At 46.1% G+C, this 17,217-nt stretch overlaps 1 protein-coding gene across 2 annotated transcripts in view; it reads right to left on the bottom strand.

Annotated features, from left to right (window-relative positions):
• The window catches only part of lrp2a (low density lipoprotein receptor-related protein 2a), a 43,545-nt gene that overhangs the window by 2,712 nt on the left and 23,616 nt on the right, over nucleotides 1-17,217 (bottom strand). The window contains exons 39-77 of one of the 2 annotated variants that reach the window (XM_069662674.1): nucleotides 16,933-17,121; nucleotides 15,408-16,340; nucleotides 15,147-15,312; nucleotides 14,907-15,065; nucleotides 14,521-14,810; nucleotides 14,226-14,426; nucleotides 13,978-14,004; nucleotides 13,851-13,886; nucleotides 13,521-13,763; nucleotides 13,309-13,434; nucleotides 11,973-12,092; nucleotides 11,254-11,385; nucleotides 10,439-10,640; nucleotides 10,064-10,359; nucleotides 9,209-9,875; nucleotides 8,928-9,098; nucleotides 8,622-8,845; nucleotides 8,315-8,492; nucleotides 7,666-7,862; nucleotides 7,310-7,555; nucleotides 7,078-7,206; nucleotides 5,292-5,411; nucleotides 4,520-4,636; nucleotides 4,001-4,117; nucleotides 3,758-3,895; nucleotides 3,514-3,636; nucleotides 3,259-3,387; nucleotides 3,009-3,140; nucleotides 2,783-2,914; nucleotides 2,546-2,689; nucleotides 2,294-2,459; nucleotides 2,077-2,205; nucleotides 1,758-1,981; nucleotides 1,492-1,671; nucleotides 1,283-1,402; nucleotides 1,019-1,109; nucleotides 819-886; nucleotides 224-341; nucleotides 14-134 (exon numbers count right to left, since the gene is read on the bottom strand). In XM_069662674.1, the coding sequence (XP_069518775.1) occupies nucleotides 14-134; nucleotides 224-341; nucleotides 819-886; nucleotides 1,019-1,109; nucleotides 1,283-1,402; nucleotides 1,492-1,671; nucleotides 1,758-1,981; nucleotides 2,077-2,205; nucleotides 2,294-2,459; nucleotides 2,546-2,689; nucleotides 2,783-2,914; nucleotides 3,009-3,140; nucleotides 3,259-3,387; nucleotides 3,514-3,636; nucleotides 3,758-3,895; nucleotides 4,001-4,117; nucleotides 4,520-4,636; nucleotides 5,292-5,411; nucleotides 7,078-7,206; nucleotides 7,310-7,555; nucleotides 7,666-7,862; nucleotides 8,315-8,492; nucleotides 8,622-8,845; nucleotides 8,928-9,098; nucleotides 9,209-9,875; nucleotides 10,064-10,359; nucleotides 10,439-10,640; nucleotides 11,254-11,385; nucleotides 11,973-12,092; nucleotides 13,309-13,434; nucleotides 13,521-13,763; nucleotides 13,851-13,886; nucleotides 13,978-14,004; nucleotides 14,226-14,426; nucleotides 14,521-14,810; nucleotides 14,907-15,065; nucleotides 15,147-15,312; nucleotides 15,408-16,340; nucleotides 16,933-17,121 (7,301 nt within the window). The remainder of the gene's footprint in view (nucleotides 1-13; nucleotides 135-223; nucleotides 342-818; nucleotides 887-1,018; nucleotides 1,110-1,282; nucleotides 1,403-1,491; nucleotides 1,672-1,757; nucleotides 1,982-2,076; nucleotides 2,206-2,293; nucleotides 2,460-2,545; nucleotides 2,690-2,782; nucleotides 2,915-3,008; nucleotides 3,141-3,258; nucleotides 3,388-3,513; nucleotides 3,637-3,757; nucleotides 3,896-4,000; nucleotides 4,118-4,519; nucleotides 4,637-5,291; nucleotides 5,412-7,077; nucleotides 7,207-7,309; nucleotides 7,556-7,665; nucleotides 7,863-8,314; nucleotides 8,493-8,621; nucleotides 8,846-8,927; nucleotides 9,099-9,208; nucleotides 9,876-10,063; nucleotides 10,360-10,438; nucleotides 10,641-11,253; nucleotides 11,386-11,972; nucleotides 12,093-13,308; nucleotides 13,435-13,520; nucleotides 13,764-13,850; nucleotides 13,887-13,977; nucleotides 14,005-14,225; nucleotides 14,427-14,520; nucleotides 14,811-14,906; nucleotides 15,066-15,146; nucleotides 15,313-15,407; nucleotides 16,341-16,932; nucleotides 17,122-17,217) is intronic. The other variant, XM_069662675.1, reaches the window with a different exon arrangement.

The raw sequence follows: 17,217 nt of genomic DNA, 5'->3' as shown, positions 1-17,217 counted from the left end.
TCCCAGCACTCACCATCTGCATGGCCGTGTCAATGAATGACACTCCGATGCGTGAAGGTCCGAGATCAACGTTATCACCGGAGCGAAACGTCACCCCATTCCCCGTGTCAGGGAACTTCACCAGGCTGCTGAGGCTGGAAAATAACAAAATACTGCTGCTTGAACTCTGATCTAAATTCTGCGTTCAGAAACTTTAGCGCAGTTTTCCATCAAACCAAGTTACCTGGGTAGTTTGGGCATGGAAGGGATGAAAGATCCTGTTCGTTTGTAGTTGAGGAAAACCCCAACTGCCAGGGCTCCAGTGATCAGGATGATAATAACCGCCAGTAGAACAGCAACAGCTGAAGGAAGAGTGGAGTGTATTCAGTTTCTGCATATTGTACACCTGCCATAAGGTGCTGATCATAAACATTCCTATCACGTTAAATAACGCTTATGTGCTTTGGATTGCCGAGAAGTTGAACAGTGATCAATTGAAGTATTACTCGGCTATTTATTAAAGGAATGTGTGATGAGTTTGGCCGATCAACATCATTACAAATTGCTGAGCGGACTGTTTGCCAAACTGTTTTGTTGGAGTAGCTTTAAGCAAGATAAGCAAGAAGTGTGACTTCCTCACGTTTGGCCCTGATCTGCTCCAGTGAAGCCAACAGATCAGGACTTTTACTGTGAGTCAGCTCCCACATATTAACCAGAGTAGAGGAAGAATGTGTTAAGTCAACACTTCAACTTAAAGGGGAGATAAAATGTTACGAGCTAGTGTGTGCAATGAACTGATTGTGAATGACAATAAGTAAATAAAGGGTTGATTACAGTACCTGTTCCCGCAGGAGCTCCTCTTGATTTTCCCACCTCACAATAGCTGCCCAAATAACCATACGGACATCTGCAGGAAGCATTATGAACATGATAAACAACTTCCTGAAGTGTATTTTAAAATACCACAAAAGCATTCCTGTGAATATGACTGATGGAGACTCAATCAATCGCTGCCGTTAATGGCACCAACTAAACTCACTTGCACTTGGGCTGACCGCCTTCATCAGTGTAGCAGGTTCCACCATTCATGCATCTACATGCAAGGGGCATTGCAACAGGTGCCTCAATGGCTGCAGGAGCAAAAGCCAGGCATACACAAAATCAACAACAACAACAGTGAACAATATCACAGCACAGTTTCACAAAACAACACACAGGACCAGCCAGGCACGTGTGAAGAATGGATTTATGAATGCAAAATGAGATAAAACAAGCAGCAGACGCACTCAGGCTGCGCGTTTACCTGCGTCACATTTACTGGAGTCAAATTCAACTGCAGAGGAGCCCTGCGGGCAGGCGCAGGTATAGCCGCCAGGACGCAGGAGGCAGAGGTGACTGCACACATTCTTACAAGGGTTGGGTACTGCAGAGGAAAGAGCAACATCAATTATCAATCATAAAGATGGACTGGGTCATGTCACAACCTTAACGTGTGCCCCTCTGTGTTCTGACCTGACTGGTTGTGTCGGTGCTCCTGGTAGATGCGGACTTGAGTCAGCCAGGGGTTGATGGTTAAAACTTTGACTTTATTTCCTTTCCCAAACTTGTTAGTCTTCCACACTTCACCTTTCTCTTTTGTTGTCCAGTACACATGCCCCTCAAACACATCCACACTGAAGGGATGCCCAATGTCTGAAACAGAGGAAACACAATAATTAAAATGTAAATCTTTGTGCATGTTGAATCACCTTCACTGTTATATCTGAAAACTGGCTGACCTCCTGATATGACGATCTTCCTGTCTGTCCCATCAGGCTTCATGGACTCAATGATGTTTTCTTTGGAGTCACACCAGTAGATCCTATTTCCATTCAAATAGTCCACAGCCAGACCAGTAGGCCAGCCAAGGTCCTCTTCCTTCACCAGCACCTCTCTGTGCTGCCCGTCCATCCACGCTGATTCTATCCTGGGCTTCCTGCCCCAGTCAGTCCAGTACATCATTCTGCCAACACAGAGAGGAAATATTATTTTATTATCTGGACAAAAAGCCTCTTCAAGGAATAAAGAATGCAAGCATCAGGTTATTTTGTTTCATACCCGAGTGATGGATTGACAACTATCGCAGCAGGCTGATCGAGGTCTGTGTGGATCAACCACTTCCTGTAACGACCATCTAGTTTGGCCACTTCAACCCGATTGGTGCCTGAATCTGTCCAGTAAATGTGCCTGTAAAAGGTGACAAATACATACTGAGAAACTGATCAAAAATCAAAGCAACGTCTGCAATAGCTCAGTCATGATCTTGGTGAGTTACCCGCCAACCCAGTCCAAAGCGATGCCGTCGGGATTAGCGATGTATCTCAGGTTCAGATCCACCTCTTTCACCGGGTTGTTGCCGTGATCGTTAAACGTTGTCATGTAGGCACGTTTGATGGATCCGAACTGAGACCCACGACCCAGAACCGTCCAGTACACAATGCCTACAGCACATCAGGGGATAAAGGTTATTTTAACTGTTGATTTTATATTCAATGCAGTTAAAAATAAGAACATTAAAAGGTCTTACTGAGTCCTTCTCCCTCCGGATCCCACAGGTAGTCCAAGGATTGGATGTGCTCAGCGTTGTCCACATAGTCAGAGTACTGCTCAGAGGACAGGTTGAAACGACGGATGCGAACGTTGTCCGGCAGGAGCAGCACTGGTGGGTTTCCTGTACAGAAAATGAGATGTGAAAGATGCTCTTAGCGATTTCAATGCAGAGGCAGAACTTTGTTTTCTTTTGTGTGCGATTGCGAGCTCTTACCCTGGGCGGCGCACTCTGTCCCGTGTGGCTCGCCAAAAGAGAGAAAGCCATCAGCACAAAAACACTCGTAGCTGCCCTTTGTGTTCTTGCACTCCTGAGGACACGTGCCATACACCTCACACTCATTCACGTCTGTTGTCGAAAGGGGAAGAAATGCAAAGAGGAAAAACATTGAATTGAATGTAGAGACGTACTTCTGTGTGAGTGTAACTGATGTTTAATTTACCTTCACAGTTGTGTTTTTCTGTCGGGCTTGGCTTGTAGCCGGGCCTGCATGAACAGAGCATGCCTCCTGTTGTCAGGTCTGTGCAGTTGTGTTCACAGATGTTGTCACTGCACGTGTGCCCGCTGCCATGGTCTGACACGAGAAAATACAAACACACTGTGAATGTCAAAGTACACATTCAAGGAGGAAACTAAAGCACCTACAGGTGATCCAGTTTTATGCTAAGGTAAGGTCTTTGTTATGAACTCACGGCAGCCAAGCTCATCCGACTGGTCTCCGCAGTCGTCATAATCGTCACAGGCGTACTGCAGAGGGATGCACTGACCGTTACTGCATTTGTATTCTTCATCAGAGCAGGGTCCATGAGTCGGGCTTTGACCTAAAGGGGAAGAAACATATCAGCTTGATTGATGCCATACAGATTATTTAGTTAGGTTATGAAAAGAAAAGTAGAAGCTTGCATGAGATTAAGAAGATAAATGAGAACATCTGCAACAATACTTACAGTTTTCCTGTTTCTCATCAGAGCCATCACCGCAGTCGTCCACAGAGTTACACAGCTCGTGGCTGTAGATGCAGCGGTTGTTCTCACAGCGGAAACGGAACGGACTCTCACACTGGATTTCCACTGCGGATCAACAGAGACACATTCACTTACAAAAGGTGAGCCTTAAGTTTTCTTGTGGCGAGAACCTAATGAGCCTCGGTTTTGTTTGTGCTGCACTTTTGTAGGTGTATTTTTTTCTTACAGCACAGGTGGAGCTCCTCGTCTGAATTATCTCCACAGTCATTGTCTCCGTCACATTTCCAGTGCGGCTGGATGCATACGTGGTTCTTGCACTCAAACAGGAAGGTCGGGCAGTAGGTGCCATTGGGAAAGCGAGTCGCTGAAATGCAGAACAGCTCTCTTTATTCAAGTTTGATATTTAAACTCCTAACTCCAAGAAATGATCAATAAGAAGAAAAAAGAACATTAAATGCAAGACACTTACGACAGGACGTCTCGTCTGTGTAGTCCAGACAGTCGGGGTTCCCATCACATTTGAAGCGTTCAGCAATACAGTGTCCACTGGAGCACTGGAAGTAACCTGGATGACAGGTCCGCAGCTCTGCAGCACAGCCAAGCAAGCACAGAATGTAGCATTAATTCAAAGCATACTGGACTCATGGGAAAGGAGAGTGTGAGCTGTGCCATTGTCTACAATAGAGAAACAATTAGCAAGTGAAATTAAAGACATTTTTTTCTTATTCCTACATATAAAATCTTCTTTTATTTCATGAATCTCAAATAGAATAACATTTAGATACGTGACAACCAGTGATGCTTTCTATAAGCACATTAAGAGAGGAAGCAGGGTGCAGGCCAGTGAATAACCTATTTTTGAATAGATGACTATTGGTGGTCCTGTCTGTCTATTCTATGCTTCGATACTTGAAGTTTTATTGCTTCTTTGTTTAGTGCAGCCCTCCGTTACTCACAAACAGCCAGCCAACAAAGAGCCTCCACTCACCACAGTCCCTTTCATCCGAGTTGTCTTCACAGTCGTTGTCATGGTCACAGACCCAACGGTCAGGAATGCAGCGCAGATTATCACAGCGAAACTCGCTCTCTGTGCACGCGCGTGGAGCTGAGGGAAAACATGAAAACAGAAATCACACAGTGAGGAATCAAAATAACTTCCATAACACACATCAATCAGGGAGATCTTGAATTTAACTTTGACACGGTTCTCAACACCAGACTGCCACACTAAAACCAGCAGCATCCTCTCCCATTACTCTGCAGTGAGCTCATGAGTTCACGAGAGACAAACTTCAAGCTGCGTAGCAACAAGTGGAGCGTTACTACCATGATTTAACCCCATCACTGTTCCTCCTTTGAGAGGCTACATAATCGCTATTAACTGGCATGTTCTGAGACATGTTTAAATTCTCCAGGGCAAAGGGTGACAGACTCCTTTACTCCCTCTTTCTGACACGCTGAGGACAGCTTGTTTCTCTAGCAGCTGATAAGGCTTCCTCGCTCAGCGCTCCACCGTCGGCTCAAGTGTCGAGCCTCTTACAAAACCACCCCGCCGTCTGATAAAATCATAGCAGGACTATTAATTGCAATCAACACTCATTTTTTATTTAGACAATTCGCAGGAGCTGAGAAACAATCCCGCAGTAAATCTATTTAACAGACACTTGACGATATCAAAGCAGTGTTCCCAGCTTTTCAGTGTTCACGCTATCTTCGGTACTCAAACGAAGCTGAGTGATGTCACTTTAAAGGGCACTCACCACAGCTGCGCTCATCAGAGTTGTCCCCGCAGTCGTCGTCCCCGTCGCAGCTCCATCTCAGCGGGATGCAGCGGTGGTTGTCGCAGCGGAAGTCTCCGCTAGGGTCACAGGTCAGTTCATCTGGGATGGAGAGGTGCAGGATTATAAAAACGGTTTACTTTGAAACACCGGTTATAATACTTTTACCTCAGAAAGTCTGAATAAAGTTCTTCTTCTGTGACTATTTTTCAACTCTAAGAGCAACTTAAGGATCCCTTGAGCATGTGAAAATGATGAAGCACTTGGCCTCTCTGTTCATTTTGACTTTGGAGGATGATGATAAGAATTGTATCTATAAACAAGATAATAAGGGTGATTTTTTTCCAACACTTATAATATAGCAAAATGCTCTCTGTAAAAAATGTAAAAGAAAATACAAATAGGGGCATATTCAATCATTTCCATCCATCCATTGTCTATACTGCTTATCCTGTTCAGCGTCGCAGGGGAGCTGGAGCCTATCCCAGCTGTCATTTGGTGAGAGGCGGGGTACGCACTGGACTGATTGCCTGTCAATCACAGGGCTGACACACAGAAACGGACGACCTTTCATGCTCGCACTCACACCTACGGGCAATTTAGAGTCACCAATGAGCCTCACGAGCATGTCTTTGGACTGCGGGAGGAAGCCGGAGTACACGGAGGGAACCCACGCACCAGTGGGGAGAACATGCAAACTCCACACGGAAAGGCCCCCTATGTCCAAACTGGTACTCAAACTGGGAACCTTCTAGCTGTGAGGCGACAAAGCTAACCACTGTACCACCGTGCAGCCGTGGTTAAGTCTTTTAGGTAGCATAAATTTGAGCTATATGCGAGGCAATATTAATACGGCCCATAAAGTAGAAAAATACTTATTTGCAGAAGAAGGAGAACACAAGATTTAGACGTAAGGAACATTTTGATGTTCTGAAAATACAGAATGTCTGCATATAAAGCTTTGAATGCCAATATTTGGACTTGTTGGTTTGAAATGAAAGGCATCTTGCTTTTTAATTAAACTAGCCTTATAGGGAGGAGAGCAGCATGCTTTGGACCTCTAACCGGTGTGTTTCTGTAGAGGATAAGACTACAGGAGATGAGAAGCACACACGGGAGAGGAGTGGAGGAGAGCCGGTCTGAGCCGTCTCTACCACACGGTGCTGGGGGTCAAAGATATCTCAGTGTGAGCAAGTCCTGCCCCCCGAGCCCTCCACCTGGCCCATCTGCTACATTCTTACAGGAAGATTAGCAACGGATCTCCCGTGCTGCGCGGGCATGGCACTAATGGAGTGAGGGCCTCCGATAAGAGACGGGAGGACCGCGGCGAGTGTGTTTGGATCCTAACAAAGTACAAAGAGGCTTGTGTGAACCCTGCCCCCACGCAAGGACAGAGCAACAACACACACACACACACACACACATGTATGTAGAGCCGTACCACCGGACAGCTCATAAATCTGCGGTGCTCTCAGGGAGAGGCAAATGGTGGGGGAGGGTGAGTGGTGAGACTCTCTCCATCAGCACCTCCCACTACCTCACTGGGTAATGTTCCACAGGAGGCTGAGGTGTTGGCTAATTGCCCTTCACTCAGTCTTTAAAAACATTATCTTGTTTCCATGCTGTAAAATCTACTGTGATCTCTGGAGTCATATAAGCAAATACAGGTGACTTGATATCCAATTCTTTTAAATACCTGTCTTCAAGTCAATGCCACGCTTTGAACACGACTTCAATTGTGTCTAAAGGATGGTTGTTGCTAACTCACCACAGCCCTGCTCATCACTGTTGTCTCTGCAGTCGTTCTGCCCGTTGCAAACGGACCACAGTGGCACGCAGCGGTAGTTTGTCTTGCAGTCAAACTCTGTGTGGTTGTCACATCGATATGCAGGTCCCACTGCGGAGAATACACCATGGTTGTCATGAACACAAGATGCATCTTGTTAGTTTGACACCTGCTTTAATTACAAAAGACAGTGATTGAGAGTAAATAAACTTACTGCACTCCTCTAGCGGTTCATCAGAGTTGTCTCCACAATCATCATCAACATCGCATTTCCAGCTCTGAGGGATGCAGCGTCCATTGCGGCACTTGAACTGTCCGGGGCTGCAGGTCCTGGCGGAGCAGTGGGCGGGGTCCTCGTCGGACTGATCGCTGCAGTCGTCCTCGCCGTCGCACTGCCACGACTCAGGGATGCACCGTTTATTCGCACACTGCCACTGCCTGGTTTCACACTGGTGTGTGGCTAAGGAAAGACAAGTTTTCACACAAGATCAGAAACAAATTGAAGTAAAGCAATAACAAATGTAGAATTTTGGATTTAAAATGATGCAGCTTTAAGAGAACACAACCCACCACATAGCACAGGGTCTTCATCCGAGCCGTCATGACAGTCCTGGTTGCTGTTGCACAGGAAGTGTGGACTGGTGCAGTTTCCGTCGTTGCACTGGAACTGGCCGAGCCTGCAGTGGCGAGCGGGGCAGGTGGAGGGCTCGTCTGAACCGTCTCTGCAGTCCCTCTGACCGTCACACTTCCACCAGATTGGAATACATCTGTTGGAGGAGAGGTGGTTCAGCATCCAACATCCAAAATGTGTTTTACTTAACTTCCTTGAACCATTAAATATATATATAACCCTGCCTTTTTAATGCACACAACTCTATGAAAGGCTGGGAATTGGGAGTTGGTATGGAATTAAATGTGGCTTATGTAGCATCTAACATTTTTTTATATTATGATACAGACAGCAGGGGGCACTGTGGACACATTAACTGCATAATCCTGTGTTTTGAAAAGAGAGATGATGGATTAAGTGACCAGCCAATGTACATACTGCTTCCTATGCTTTTTTCCTTCTTAATAAAGGAAAAGGAAATTAAAACCTGCTTCCGGGTAGGTTAAAATATTAAAAACCTTTTGTGATAGTTATAAGAAAAACTGTCCAATTGTTTATGGTTGTCACGCTAACAAACAGCATACCACAAAGAGAGAAATATTGACGAACCGTTCATTGTTAGCGCATCTGTACTGGGTGCTGGTGCACATGGGAAGGCATCGGCTCACACCTCCTATTTGGACAGTCAGGAAATGGTCCGGGCACTCGCAGGTGTGTTCCCGCCCCCCGTGACTGATGAGGCACAGGTGAGAGCAGCCTCCATTGTTCACCGCACAAGGGTTGTTTCCTGTCAAGAGGAAGAGCCACAATCAGCGATCAGCAAACAGAGGCCAGGTATTGTTCAGCTTGAGGTTGATACCTGTATTTAAATCAACGTGTGTTGAGTTAAGAAACAGCTCTTGAATGCGTGACTCACCAATAGGCTGCCTGTAAGGATGACAAACATGAATATCAAACGGTCTGTGAGTGGTGTTAACCAGGAGCTGGCGACCCGAGCCGTCGTATTTGTTGCCTTTCTCCACTGAGCGCGTGTTCCAGTCGGTCCAGTATACAGTGTCTTCAAACACAGTCAGAGCAAACGGGTGAGGCAAGTTCCCATCATACACCGTGTGTCTGTGGCGACCGTCCAAGTCTGAGTATCTGAGGAAGGAAAAAAAAGTGGTTACAAGTCTGTTTACTGAAAGCAAAATCAGTGTGATCACTTCCTGACGTGTGTGCTTACTCGATGTAACTGAGATGAGCATCGGACCAGTAGAGCTTGTCGTTAGTGTAGTCAATGGTGATCCCATTGGGCCACTCAATCTTTGTGGTGATGACGGCTGATTTGTTGGTACCATCCATCCCAACACGGCCGATAAAGGCTTTGTCTCCCCAGTCTGTCCAGTATACGTAACTAACAGGGAGGCAAGAAAGAATACATGATAATTATATCTCTATATTTAATAGTACATAATAATTTGAGGGCTCTATTATATTAATTAATCCTCCTTTCCTTACACTCACCCATATTTTGGATGCAGCACGAGGGCTCTTGGGTTTTCAAAGCAGTAGGTGTTATTAGCGTCCACGCAGTGTTCAGCAAGTTTCCTCACAAACCGACCATCCAGCTCAGACACTTTGAGACAATCCAAAAAGCTGTCGGCCCAATAAAGTTTCCTCGCTATCCAGTCAACTGCGAGGCCCTCTCCGTGCAGAACTCCATTGACCACCACCTCTCTGTTGCTGCCATTAAAAGACATCCTCTCGATCACTCTGCGGCTCACATCAATCCAATAAAGCCGCTTGTCGACGCGATCAAAGTCCATGGCCACCACGCTGGTCAGGCCCTGCAGGATCAGCGAGTAGGCCTCCCCGTCTGTCGACAGGTTCCTCAGGTAGTAGCGGTTGCTGAAGATGAGGTAGGGCGAGATGTTGCTATTCTGGCGGCAGCTGCGGCCGTCCGGCTCTCGGAGGAATCCCGGGGCGCACTTGCACATGTAGGAGCCGACGGTGTTCTCGCAGATCTGGCTGCACACGCTTGGGGTCTCTGCGCACTCGTTGATGTCGTCGCAGGATTTGCTGTCGGACATGAGGCGGTAGCCGGGGCGACAGGTGCAAATGAAGCTGGTGGGTGTGTCGGTGCAGTTGTGATCGCAGTGATGGATGGATGGGTCGGTGCATTCGTTGACACCTACAGTCAAAGAAGCACAATATCAACTAAGTTGCTAAATACAGAAAGCACAGGTATCCAGGTATTTGGGAGGAGGTATTTGTTGTTGTCTAAACTGCCATACAGTCATTTCCTGATGACAATTTGCGGTTGTATTCCAGCATTTTTTGACATGTCCCCTAGAGGGAACATGCGAAACTCACACTCACCGCATCCTTTCTCATCGCTGTTATCAGAGCAGTCATCGCTCCTGTCGCACACCTGGCTCAGGGGGATACAGTGTCCATTGTCACATCTGAACTCTCCCGGGGGGCAGGTGGGGGCTGGCGTGTGGCACATGTGCTCCAGCTCATCAGACTCGTCCCCACAGTCGTTGTCGCCATCGCAGACAAAGTCGTGGGACACGCAGCGGCCGTTCTGGCAGGTGTACTGGTGCTGCTGGCACGGCTGGTACGTGCAGCCCTGCTCGTCGCTTCCGTCCCCGCAGTCATTTCGTCGATCACACCTGATTTAAACCACAAAAGGTGAACACGAATTGCCACACATGCTGATTGCAGATTTAATTTAATGATGCAATTTCTAACCTGTAGGCGCTACGTATGCAGAGGCCATTGTTGCAGGTGAACTCGTTGATGCCACAGGATCTGCGCGTGCAGTTCTGATGTTCGTCTAATGCATCTGCACAGTCTGCATCTCCATCACACACCCAGTCACGTGGGATACACTTGCGCTGCGGTGGTTGATTGTTCGCGCAGGTGAATTCAGAACTTGAACATGTGCGATTGCCTGGAAAAAACAAAACAAAATAAAGCATGGGGATTTACAGAAGTTAAATAATGATGGTGATGACCCAGCGTAACCGGCATTTTTGGCAGTCCGAACATTCCAAACTCTATTTCCAAACATACAGCCGTGACTTCAACTTCTTTATCCATCTAACGTGATTGATGCACATTGTTTGAAGTGAGTCTCCTACAGAGGCTCAGGCTGTGCTGAAGTCTTTAGCTTCAGGCACCTTATTGTTGGAGCACACATTGGTGAGACATAAGAGTCTTGATCCACCCTGAGCCAGGAAGCCCGGAGAAAGGAGACATGCACAAAGTAACGAGTGAGGCAGGAGAAATCAGGAATGTCAGCTCCTTGGGATGGAGACCTTCTACAGGAGACTAAGATACCAGGCACTGACTGCCAGTGTCTCCCACACAACACTCCCCCAGTGGTGTGTATCCTAATCCATCAGCGTCCTGAATAATGACAGGATGAGGGAAGCAGGAGGGGGCAAAAGTGGAGGAGTGATGGGGAACAAGAGGATAGGCTGCGAGGGGAGGAGATGCAGCAGAGAACGTGGAAGAGGACAAAGAGAAAGAAGACATGGAAAGAGGTAATGAAGGATGCGTACCACAATTATGCCTCTGGTCTTCGTCGCTCATGTCTCCACAGTCATTGTCCCCGTCACAGATCCAGGATGAGGCAATGCACCTGCCGTCATCACAGCGGAACTGGTCTGAGTTGCAGGTTCTGGCCTGTGTGGCTGCAGAGACAAATCACAACGTTAAACTAGATAGAACAGCACATTACTGTCTTTTAATATATTGTTTAATAAGTTAGATTCAGTGTAAATGTGAATCCCTATTTTCTACAAATGTTTTTCCTTTTTGTGATTGCTAATTACCTCAGGTACTCCCCCCACTGCTTTTCAGCTAATAAGTAAGGCACAATACAACATTGGCAAAGCTTTCAAAATAGTCATGGCAACTCCACATTCCCATGCATGGTGAGCTATCTAAACAAAAGCCAAAGTGAGGCTCTGTAACCCCTGATGGACAAAGGGAGGGGGAGGTGCTGTTTGTCAGAGGACACTGAGGGGCGTCAGCACAGAGGAATGCGGCGCACAATAGGAGGCCTGACTGACCACATCGTCAACAAAGAAATACACCACTGACTCGCACTTTCTGCTACATCACTCACACACACTCTCTCACCAGCACACAGATGCAGATTGGCCGCACTGACACAAACACACAATAAACCGAGCAGCTGATAGCTGGGCGGGGGCAGAAACACAAAGCCTACAGGCCCTTTTTTTCGGGGTGGGTGAGAGAGTTGCGCGACACTCACTGCAGGAGAGGGGTTCATCAGAGCCGTCAGCGCAGTCAGCCCCTCCATCACAGTACCAGTGGGCGGGGATGCAGCGGCCGCTCGAGCAACGGAACTCGCTCTGGGAACATGTGGATGTCGCTACGAAGGAGATAGAAGACAGGCATGAAATCACACGGACGACTTGACAGTGTGGGATTCTCATCAGGGTGATGAAGGGTGGGGGAAGTCTGTTTGAGTCTGTTATAACTTCTTTCTCATAACTTAATCCAGATTGAGAATATTTATTTATTTCCTACAAACTACTGTGGGTCAAATTAACAGGAAACAAATTTATACTTACTAAATCTAAATTTGACAAGAAAAAGATGTTTGCTTTTTAAGGTTTGATGTTTAATGTTTATATGTAAAAGTCAGAAACCACATTGCATACTTTTGTAGATAACTGTTGTAATATTGATTGACTTTGTTTCACTTTTGCATTAACCAATAGACTTTATGTTTTATATTTTCGCTTATATTTGAGTTGTTTTTTGTATTTCTCTAATTTTGTACTGCATTTTTGGAGCTATCTGCTGCTATAATTTCCGTTAGGATTAATAAAGTTCTATCTTATCTTATCTTATCTTACAATACTCCCTTTTGATGGATCTGTCAATTACAGTCATGCAATACAGCACTTGTTAAGCATGCCACAAAATGATAATGTAGTGTGTGAAATATTAATCTAATTCTCATTTAGGGTGCTTTCACACCTGACAGCTTTGGTCTGGACTTTCGGAGTAAAGCCGAATTCAGGTGAGAGCATAAACGGACCTAAAGTAGAAGCTAATATAGGAAACAAATCAAAAAACTGTGCATTGTGGGTTCTTAACAGGTGTTGACAGTTGCAGAGAGAGCCACGCAGCCAGGCAGCAAGATGAGTAGAGGAAAGACGTGAGGGAGCGACGAGGAAAGAGAAATATGGACTGACCAAACAACTTTTACAAGAGTAAATTATGATAGTATAATTATAAATAAATTAACTAAAGGAGAATAGAGGTGATCGATTTGTGGAACAATGCCGGTTAAAAGTAAAACAGAACATTAAAGTCTGTGATCGGGTTGAGTGTGGTTGAGGAGTGTGCTCTCTCTCTCTTTGTTTACTTCAGGGAGTTTTCCCACATGGAAATTTTGACCAATCAGAGAGCAGTGGTCCGCTGGTAAAAGCTGCCGTGTGAACACAAACCAAACTCGAGGCAAAATGCAACTTTGTAACAATTTACTCTTTGATTTGGACTTCAGGTGTGAAAGCACCCTTAGAGAAAACCATGTTGTGTTTATCATTACAATATAATGATACTGATGCTGAACTCACCACAGTGTGTGGGACTCTCGTCGCTCATATCCCCACAGTCGTTGTCTCCATCACACAGGTATGAACGTGGGATGCAGATGTTGGTAGACTGACATTTTGTGTGCTCTGGCTGGCAGGTTCTCTCAGCTGTAATAATCAGAGGTTAGGGCATATTTACAGAACATACGTGATAACTATTAGGTTTATTACATCGTCCTCCTTAAGAGACTCACGGCAGTTTTGTTCATCAGAAGTGCCGTTGTCATAGCAGTTGTTGATGCCATTGCAAACATAGTCCTTTGCAATACAGCGGCCATTGTTGCAGCTGAACTCTGTGTTGGGGTCACACGGTCTGAACAGACAGGCCACCTCGTCGCTGTTGTCTCCACAGTCGTCATAGTGGTCGCAGCGGTAGTGGTAGGGCACGCAACGGCCGTTTCCACAAGTGAACACTGTAGGCTCGCAGGTGTGGAAGGCTGCCAATCAGAAAGAAGAACAGGTCAGAGCTCTGGCTGACAGAGAGCGGGGTCAGAAGAAAGGAGGCGGATTTAAGCACATTTTACCTGACAAGGCAATAAAGGATGACAGCAGCTGTGGGACTGCATGCAAAGATATAAAAACATTGATTTGTTAGTGTTGATTTATGTTAATACTTATTGATTAGGTGAATGTTAATGCAAGCATACACACCGACAGAGTTGAAGTCAGGTTTAGGTCCTAAGATTGCAATTTGTTAAAGCAAAGATACAGAACACGTTAGTGAAGATTAAAGATTAAGAATTGCATTGAATAGTGCGTAAAGGAGAGTTCGGATTCAATCATGCAGGAGGACTATGTCTAATAATCAACAGTGAGAATCAGGTTGATCCATGGACCAAAGAGTAGTAGGACAAAAACAATGGAACACGTCTATTCAAGGCTTTGAAGGAAAACCGTACCACAGACTCTCTCCAACTCGTCGCTGCCATCTCCACAGTCGTTGTCATTGTCACATTTCCACTGGGCACGAATACAGCGGCCGTTCATACAGGTGAACTGGCCTGGCTGGCAGCGAGTCCCATTATCAGGGATGCAGTGCTTGTTGTCAGCCAGGTACCAGCGGCCCTCTGATGGACACTGACACTCAGCTCCATTGGGTCCTAACAAGATGAAATTGCACAGAACAGTTTATAGAAATAGCTCGGGTTTCAGTTACTAATAGAAAATAAAATGACAGTATGAAACTGGTTGCACCTGGTGTACAGATGTGGCTGCAGCCTCCGTTAAACTGCTGACAGGGACTATCACACTGCTGCTGCTTCCTGCCGGCCAGGACGTGGATGTCCATGGGCCGGGATGGAAGGTTCTGAATCATGACCTTCTGGTCAGAGCCGTCGTGCTTGTTGGCCCGATAGATGCTGCGTGTGTTCCAGTCAGTCCAGTAGATGAACTGGCCAAACATGCTCATAGCAAAGGGGTAGATGGCTGTGCTGACGATCACCTCCCGATTGGCCCCCGTGAGAGAAGATCGCTCAATCTTCTGTCTGATGGCAGAGGAAAATGATGATAATAGCAGAAGCTTATAGAAAAGCACAACACATATTTCAGCAGTGTTTTTTTTTCAATTTTTCAGATCTTACAAGCTGGCGTCTGCCCAATAGAGCCTCTGTTCTTCGTAGTCCAGGGTCAGTCCATTCGGCCACACCAGACTGCTGTTCACAATCTCTGTTCTGAAGTTCCCACCTAAAGTGGCTCGCTCAATCTTTGCATGGGTTCCCCAGTCAGTCCAATACATGTATCTTTAAAAGAAGGAAAGATTATTAATTTTAATCTTGTTTTAATATAATCAAAAAAGAGATTGTCTGTTATTTTAGCCTCACCCCCTGCAGGGATCCAACATGATCGCCCTTGGCCTGGACACATGAGCGATGACAGTCCTTTGAGAGCCGTCCACAGACATGGAGCTGATGCTCTGGTTGACATAGTCACTGTAGTAAATTCTTTTGTTTATCCAGTCATAGGCGATGCCATCAGGAGCCCCAAGATCTGCCCAAACACAGGAGCCAAAGTAACATCATAAAAAAAAAAAACTCCAAGAGGAATAAATGAAAGTGTGTTTTCGTGTAACCTTAAAAACTTACCATAAGCCACCACTACAGGAGCTGCAGTGGGAGAGGACAAGCTGATGTAGCTGATCTTGCTTGCTCCTGCGCCTGAGCTCTGTGTAAAGTAGATCCTCCTGTCTGTGAGGTCAAAATCCAGAGCCACTGACGTACGTGGCACATTGACCACAGGGAAAGGCAAAGCATGATCCTCTGGGTCCAGGCGCAAGCTGCGCACGGTGCTCTCAGTCGTGTAGATGAGATAATCATCCCTCGACACCACACAGCTCTCGTTATCTGCTGCAAGATTCCCAAAAGCACAGCTGCATTTTCTCTCCAGGTTAGCTATTAAAGTCGCTGGGCGGGCGAAGCAGAAGTGGGCACAGCCTCCATTAGCCTCTAAGCAGGGGTTGTAGTTAAGCTCCTGTGCAGTGGTCGGCTGGGTACGCTGGTCAAAGATGGTCACGTCTCTCAGCATGTTGATGTTGTCTCTAATGACAGCTGGCGGCTCTGTGCTGCCAGGCTCTTTGCTTGCTTGGAACACCTTCTTGAGGTTTCTGTCCACCCAAATGATGCTACTCTCGAACACTGTGATTCCATAGGGAGTTGGATAGCGACTGCCATACCTCACTATTTCTGTCTCCCCTCCTTGAGGGTTGACACGGGCAATCATATCCAAGGAGTCATCTACCCAGTAGATGTAGCCAGTTTGCCAGTCCACAGCAAGACCTCGAGGAGTAATAATCCCCGACGACACTAAAATTGTGCGGTTGGTTCCATCCAAAAGTGCTCGCTCAATTTTTGGGTTTTGCCCATAATCAGCCCAGAACAAGTATCTGTTTCTTGGGTCCACCACGATGTGGCGTGGCATGTCCACCTGGGTCTTCAGCAGCACCCTGCGGAAAGTGGTGTTCAGGCGGAGCACCTCCACATATGTCTCAGTTAGGAAGGCGTTGGTGAAATACAGGTTTCCTGAGGAGAGAGTGGCACCATGTAAATCGTGAGGTCTTTTATCACAATCACAACAGATTCTCTCTTGTGTCTTCATTTATGGAGATGCACTTATAAACGAGTAACTAGCAAACAGATTTTCCTGCCTGCTGCTGTCTCTAATTTAATCTAAAGTAGCTGATCAAATCATCCATCTGTCACTGGTGTGGAACTGATCTGCCTGCTCTCTGAGTTCAGCACTTTGATAGAGCTTCTTCAACTTTGACTCAACAGTCTGCTGCCTGAGGCCTACGTCACCCAGAAAGGCTGTCTGCCGCCAACGCTATGATACAACTGAAGGATGCTTTGATGGGGCTGAACTTAATCTACATCCATTTCAAAACAAAAATCAAAATAACAAGCCTATTTAACCTGTATCTAATTAAGTGTTGAGGAAGTAACTCACATGAATTAATGACAAATATATGATATATAACAAAGATTATAAATTGAACAGGAGGGCACGTAAGGGATGTATAAAGAAAATCTTAAAAGAATGGTTTTGTTTGGGAAGTGACGTCCATCAACACTTCTTGCAGACTGTGTTGAAACATCATATAGCACAATGACATACCTGCAACCCAGTCCACAGCGATTCCTCGTATGCCGTTGCGACCTATTCCAGATGTTACTATACTACGTAATCCTGAGCCATCTGGCTTGATCCGTCTGACTCCGTTCTGTGCCGCCACGGTGCTGCTGAAGTCGCACCAGTAGATGAAACCCGAAGCCATGTGTACATCGATGTGTAAAGCATTACGGCCTGCAGGAGGATAACGCAGTCATTAGAGACTAAAATCACTTCTCCAAACACTATAACCATATTGAAATGTAATTTTCCGTTACTCTGTCAATCACT

The sequence above is a fragment of the Semicossyphus pulcher genome, unplaced genomic scaffold, assembly GCF_022749685.1.
Source record: "Semicossyphus pulcher isolate SPU_LCO1_2020_fin unplaced genomic scaffold, fSemPul1.0.p SCAF_15, whole genome shotgun sequence".
Classification (NCBI taxonomy): Eukaryota; Metazoa; Chordata; class Actinopteri; order Labriformes; family Labridae; genus Semicossyphus; species Semicossyphus pulcher.
Note: the sequence above shows the minus strand (reverse complement) of the source record. Positions and strands in the feature narration are given on the sequence as shown.